Source organism: Penaeus vannamei, chromosome 23 (genome assembly GCF_042767895.1).
Source record: "Penaeus vannamei isolate JL-2024 chromosome 23, ASM4276789v1, whole genome shotgun sequence".
NCBI classification, from domain to species: Eukaryota; Metazoa; Arthropoda; class Malacostraca; order Decapoda; family Penaeidae; genus Penaeus; species Penaeus vannamei.
Window position 1 is genome coordinate 39,773,687 of NC_091571.1, and position 7,500 is coordinate 39,781,186.

The 7,500-nt window shown below is 38.9% G+C and overlaps 1 protein-coding gene across 4 annotated transcripts in view; it reads right to left on the reverse strand.

The window, feature by feature from the left end:
* LOC138865908 (uncharacterized) overlaps positions 1 to 7,500 on the reverse strand; it is a 35,848-nt gene that overhangs the window by 13,867 nt on the left and 14,481 nt on the right. For all 4 annotated transcript variants that reach the window (XR_011399494.1, XM_070137383.1, XM_070137385.1 and 1 more), the window contains 4 exons: positions 5,664 to 5,798; positions 3,019 to 3,200; positions 2,444 to 2,712; positions 1,736 to 1,868 (listed from right to left, as the gene is read on the reverse strand). Coding sequence is in view for 3 of the 4 variants with exons in the window: in XM_070137383.1 (XP_069993484.1) it covers positions 1,736 to 1,868; positions 2,444 to 2,712; positions 3,019 to 3,200; positions 5,664 to 5,798 (719 nt within the window). In the remaining variant the exon portion in view is untranslated. The remainder of the gene's footprint in view (positions 1 to 1,735; positions 1,869 to 2,443; positions 2,713 to 3,018; positions 3,201 to 5,663; positions 5,799 to 7,500) is intronic.

The following is a 7,500-nucleotide window of genomic DNA, read 5'->3' on the forward strand; positions in this document are numbered from 1 at the left end:
CATAAAACCCGGCATTTTCGAAAATCAGGCATCCTCAAGTCTGGATTTTTTAGTTTAATGTTTTTATATATATACATGTGTACACACACACACACACACACACACACACACACACACACACACACACACACACACACACACACACACATATATATATATATATATATATATATATATATATATAATATATATATATACACGAGTACATAAATGAACACAAGCACAAACACAGTATCGTATGAATCCATTCTGGTTGATTATGCATCTGAAGAGGAGATCGTGGTCTTCGAAACGTAATGTTTATTTTCTGCTCTTACTGTGGCTGTTTTCATTTTCATATATATATATATATATATATATATATATATATATATATATGTATATATATGTATATATATATAAATCTATACACATACATATATATACACATATATATATGCGTATTATGTGTGTGTGTTTGTGTGTAGGTGTTTCTTGCTGGTGAGCCTGTGTTAATGGCCAGAGATGAAAACCTATTTTTCTTTTCTCTCCGGAAAGTCCTTGGCAGCGCGGTGCCATTGTCTGGCCACAGCAAGCGCGTCTCTTGTCACCCAAGTCAACGTGAGGCACACAGGGAATTTCCTTGCCCAGCGGCGCAAGACAGCCGACGACAATCAGTCTGTCAGGTTCGTATCTAACGAGAAGTGTGGTCTGAAGTTGTCCTCTGAATCAATACCCGTCCACGTTTGTCAGGTGTGTTTGCGCGGTGCTTATTATTCCCGGCGAAAAGGCTCCTCGGAGGCCGTGCATTATCTGCTCTATTTACACGACTGTGTGACTGACAGATGTGACTGCTTCGCGTTTCGCTGGCGCAGCTCGACCGTCTTTTGGCATTTGCTCCGTTTCGCCGCAACCTTCATTATAGTCAATGACTACGAATTTTCAGGTATTTTGCTCGATTCTGATAACCGATGTGGTTATTCATAGTTACATGCGCAATTTAAATACACATACATATAGAAATTCATACACGTATACATATATACGTATGCATATGCAGGAGCAAATACACACATGCATATATATATATATATATATATATATATATATATATATATATATATATATATATATATACATATATGTATGTATATATATATATTTATTTATTTATTTATCACAATGCTGTAAGTGATAAAAGGGCAATGGCTTAGCTAGCAAGGGTAATAACCTATTATTATGGAAGATGGATAGCTGATAGGAATTCTCCACACAGCATGGCAGGTTTCGGAGCTTTTGAGTAAAATGTTTTTGGGAAACGAAGATTGCAACTGAAAATGCCTTCTTCATTTACGTGGCAGGACATCGCGAGAGAGAACGAAGACAGATCGGACGAGCCAAAGGCGCAAGAAGCTTTGATTGGCAAGTTGGAAAAGAAAGGAATGCTCACATGTGTGTAATAACTCTCCTGCTTTGAGCAAGTACCGGCGAGCAGGATAAATTTGTGGGAATCTTTTCAGACTAATAGTACTATTAGTGCTAAATGACCTCTTATGTCCACCATATTTATTTGTTTAATTAAACCATCAACCATTAATTATGCTCAAACTATGTATGTATGTAATTATGAATGTATGTACGTATGTCGAACACACTTGGCACGGCATACATCAAGTTACATGTAACTCGTTGAACATGAATACCAATTCAAACACCACATGATAGTCCTAGAACAAGCACGGCATCCCAGCTGTACCTTGCTGCATGTAGACTGTGGCCGCGAACCAGAGACCGCTGAAGAAGGAGTGGGACAGGTCGTCGCCGTCATGGCCCGCTCGGCTGCGTCCCTCGTCTGCGTCCCTCGCCAGGGCCTTGGTGCCTGCAGGGATCTGCCGCAGACAGAACGAATTACATTTAGATAACTTCTTTGTGATGTATAAGGAAGTCGAGAAGGGTTATTTTTCAGTATATTTTTAGCTTCATTCTAATGCAATGCATGTAAGGCACACGTTTCTATTTGGTGCAATTCACGTTTTCATGGTGTGTATTCATTTACTTATTCACATGTTATAGATGCGCTTTTGCTCAGACACTACAGCGGATTTTTCATATTCAACAGAATATTACAATTTTGGAGACAGTTGTTGGACCGAAAAAGATAGAAAATTAACATTCATTCTCTAGTGTTTACGAGCTCCGGCAACATTCATTTTCTCAGTACTCGTGCTTTGTGTACTGAATGTTCAGTGAAGCATATGATGAAACAATCAGAAACATACTTGTTCGTATTACTGCTGTGTGTATATATAGCATGCGGATTTATTACGAGTTCATGCATCACTAACTTGGCTCATGCACTAACTCAGAACAAAAGTCAAATTGCACGACAAAGCTCAGTAACTGCACGCTGGCAAATCTGACCAGTTGCAGGGTGTATTATTAACCCTTACGTGCAGCGGTTTACCTCTTGCTTGTCCCTCTCCAGAGTCGAGCACCGCCGTGGCCGGGGACTCGCAGACAGCCCGAGCTCCGGCGTTCGGCCTCGCGACGCAGCCCTGTGCCTCGCAGGGAGGAACCGGCGGAGCTGCGAGAGAGGCCGCGTGGCCAGCTGGATGGCGAGGGCGACCACGGGCAGGGAGGCGACGATGCAGAACCACACTTTCTTTGAGAACGGAAGAAGGAAAACGGCGAGAAGGTCGTCCCTCAGTCCCTGGGGTCTCCTGTAGATGATGCCTGGAAGGGCGGGGGCGCCGTCACAAAGTTGGGGAAAGGGTTTCAAGAGGACGTGCTACTCGTTAAGTAGACGGAATTCAAAGTCTTGCTCTTGAAAGAATGTCATGTGTTTATATATACTTATCAACAATGCATCTATCGACCTGTCCACTTCTGTATCAATATACATAAATTTACTTGTTTATTTATTTGTTCATTAAACTATATACATCCATGTGTTGTGTGTGTGTGTGTGTGTTTATTGTCATTATTTCTGTATTCAGTCTATACGCATAGAAAATCAGGATGACAGATTTACAGCCTTACCTGCCCCGCCGTAGCTGGTGGACACCGAGGGGAAGGACACGGCCAAGCTGCGGGCGTAATTGGCGCCGAGGTTTCCGAGGCCGATGTGGGCGTACCCGTTGATCACCTCGCCCACGACGCCCGTCCAGTTCCCGCCCTTCCTCGACCCGTAGTTGTTGTCGCACACCTCGTACAGTGTGTACCTGGGTGTCAGAGGGATCTCAGGGCGGGGCGTGCGAGGTCAGTGCAATGTTTATGTTCCATTTGCACCAATCGCCACACTGCAATTCAGCTGCACTGCGCTAGCATTTCACAATCTTCGGCTGATGCCATAACTGGGCTCCATTACTTTTACACAGCTTCATAAATTCCTATAATGGGGCTGCAAGTTCCTTTATTTTCGACTCTTACGCTTTAAGGATGTTAAGCGAAATGCGTATATGCTTGTGTTTGTGTATATGTGGATAGCTGTGTGTGTTTGTTCATGTGTGCGTGCGTGTGTATTATGATTTTTTCTACTGATTGACGCGCATCACACTTGGCACTGAATTAATTTATAGATTGCTATAAGGGCTATGAATTGCTGTAGAAATATTTGCGTTAGTCTAATATGTCTAGAAGCTCGTGCATTCGTATCTTAAGCGGTATAATAAAAAGTAAAAATATTATTGTTTCACGTATTGTAAACTGAAATGATACAAAGAATGCAAACATAAATTATTATTATCATTATAGTTATTGTCATTATTATTATTATTACTAATATTATCTCTGAATATTCATGTAGTACAAAAAATACAAAAAAGCATGTTTCATGCATCAGAAATTCGTATGGTATACAAAAAATAATTCTGCTTCATGCATTAGAAATATACTTGATACATAGAGTGCGGACATAGCCAATTCATGTCGTATCCGAAAAAGAGCTTGCTAGAATTCTGATTAAACTTGGTCGTATAATATGTAGCATTTGTTATCATAACCTACCGATTGCAGCACTATATCTAGTTAATGGTTATCACTTCGAAAATGGTGGCGGTGGTGCTGTTTCTACTGTGCCTGCTGTTATTACTGTTGCTGTTAAGGTTTGGGTGTTACCTTTTTTCCAGCTTTATTGTCATTTATTGTCGTTGTTGTTGATGCTGTTACTAATATTGCTGTCTCGTACGAAATAGGAGCAGATGCAGTTTGAAATAGTAATCACATGATAAAAATCATGATGATGCTAATGATAATGGTAATGATAGCGGTAATGCAATGGTAATGATAATGGCAATAAGAACAAAAATATCATAATAGAGATGGTAATGATAATGGTAATCGTACTAAGACAATAATAATATCAATGACAATAATAATAATAAAAACAATAATACTAATAACAATAGTAACAACAATAATGCTGATGGCAATGACAACAGTAATGAAGTAATAGCAATAACAATAATAATAATAATAAAAAACAGTCATAATAAAAAATAATAATAAGAGTAATGATAACAACAACAGCAATAATAATAATAATAATAATAATAATAATAATAATGATAATAATAATAATAATAATGATTAAAATACTACTACTGTTAATAATAATAATGATAATGATAATAGTAATAATAATAGAAAGAAGAGTGATCAAAATACTACTAATAATCATGCCAATAATGATAAATATAATTACGGTAATAAAAAAGCAACAACGATAGTGATGAAAATAATGATAATAATGGTAGCAGCAACATCAACAGTTATAATGATGATAATCATGATATTAATAGTAATAATAATAATAACAATAATGATGATGATAAAAACAATGGTGGTGATGATAGTAATTATCATTATAATTATTATCACTATCAATAATGTTGTTATTATTGTTGTTACTTTGCTACAGTTGCTATCACAATTATCATCCATGCTATGCCTAATACTATCATCCAGACGTTATTTTGTTACAGTTGCTATCATAATTATCATCCATACTATGCCTAAAAGATACCTTAGAGGCATCTTTTCCAGCGGTTACGGGAAACGCGACACCTCTTGCGCGACAAGAATCCAGCAGACGGTTAACTTTAATCGAGTTGTCAGATGCATTCCTCCTACTTCGGATATTTCATGCATATTCGTACTTATATTGGATATCTATAACACCGCAATACCCACCATATCAAAAGCCATCTTGGATATCATATTCCAAAATAGTGTGTACCTGTCGGAAAAATAACCAGTGCAGTAAAATAGCAAGCCGTCAACCGCGATCATTCCCATTACGTCACAGAAATGGGCGGAGCTTCTGGGCCTGTCTCGCCTCAGATCACGAGACAGCTTTTGATGTCGCGTCGCGTCTCGTGACACCCTAATTGCCACCGGAAAAGATGCCTCATTAGTGCTACTACTACTACTATTACTTCTACTATCATTATCATTTTCATTATATCGTTATCATTACAACTATCGCCATTGTTAGTGTCTTTTGAAGTATTAGTAGTTATAACAGTAGCAACGGAAGTAATAACCAAATCGACAGCAACAGCCACAACAACAGTAGCAGCGACAACGTGACTAAAACTTAAGCGGACGCCGTGGACTCTCATCGTCAGCCAAAACCGTCCCAACTGATAAGCATCACCAGAGCAGTGTCTTATCGCCAATCTTACGTGAAATTCATCTCGTTGCTGAGTATGTCGAGTAAATCCACCAGGAATCCCTGGAAGCCTCCAGGCTGAGGACAGGTTATGTGAAGCGGAGGACTTCCCGGTCGGCTGTTCTGTCGGCCTCCGCGGTCTCCATTCCTGCGTGCGGGAAAGGCACTCCAGATGGCTCTGCTTTTGGAAGATTTACGGCCGACCGAATGAAATTGTTCATTCACCTTTAACTCATTACTAATCCATTCCTGAATGTGGGAAAGGTATCTCTAGCTCTGTTTTTGGAAGATTTACAACCGGTCTTTTCAAGCTGAGGAATACTTCATTAGTCATCCACAAACTCAATACTAATCCATTTTTGCGTGTCTTGGTTTTGTGAGATTGACAAATGGGCATTTCAAGCTGAGAAAATGTGTATTACTCGACCACTAACGTATCACTAAATCAAATAACAATTCATGACATAAAAGGTATATAATCTTGCTATACTCTAATACATGCTCTTAAAACAGTAACCCTGTCTTGATCACCATAATTAAGATCGAATTAAACTTAGGATAGGAGATGTCATGCACCCTCACCAAACTGCTGTCATTTTCTTTTGTATTGTTCACTATTGTTAATCCTATGCTCGAAATGACATGTTTCCGAAGCCTCTCATTACCTTCAAAGTTGAACATCAACACATGGATCATTTCTTAGAGCAGGGTGTCATTAATGATCAGTTACTGGAATCACAGTAACTTAAATGTTATAGTATGAAGCACTGTTATGAACCATTCAGAAACGGACATCTTTGTAATGGAAATCTATTCATAACTGAAGCAAACAGGGGGCCATGGTAATTGCAAAAGTAACATGGATTCTCAATCATATCTGTATTTCGGTTTATTTTATTACTCTTGATAAGGCACTAAAATATATCCCGCTGTTGATATACGTGAAATCAATGTATTGATAAAATATACCCGTGCACCACTCTCTTCTGGAAAAAGGTGAGCGTATGTGCATTAACATATATAGTATTAGAACCACTACTTACAATTTTGCTCGCCAACCCTCGATTTGAGTGACGTTTTATAAAAAAAAAAAGTAAGGCAGTACTTTAGTTCGCTATCAAAGGAGTATAGTTTTCTTTCTTTTATGTGCAGAAACATACCTGCTATGTCACAACTGAAAGTGTAGATATACGAAGTGTCAGAATACTGACCTTCATTACCATTCAACAAAGCGTCTGAAGAAATTAACTTTCTACATCATTCTGGTAACGTACCTGCACAATTTTTCGCTCAAAGAATCCGCGGTTTGCAGACACACAATACCTGATAGTGGCCTTCTCAAATTTTAAAGGTATTATGGGGTTCTCCCTTGTCCCTCCCTTTTCTTGCACACTCATCATATGTTCATTGCCTTATCATTTTGTTCGCTATCTTCCTCCTCGGCCGTGAGCGAATAACTCCTTTCCGGGGCTTTTGTAAAAAGATGGAATGTTCTACATGTAACGCATGTAGTGGCACACGACCCTTTGCTGTGTACCAACGGGGGCGTGCTTGCGCATCTTACGCGAAGGGGTATAAACTATTGTTGGGGAATTCTTAGTAATAATCGAGCATGAAGGAAATTTGGGTCTTATGACATGTGTATTTATATCATATCGATGATAAGTCACAGCAAACATTACTATTATTGTCTCCGCCAAAGCACGAGGCATTAAAAGTATTTTTCCTGTCATCATGATTCATGGAAGGCCTGTGTTAATCAATAGAGACATCGCAAGCGCCCGGCTTCTCGTGGCTGCACTTCAGTTTTTATACATCTCGGATTCTTTCTTTTCGAAATCACGGAAACT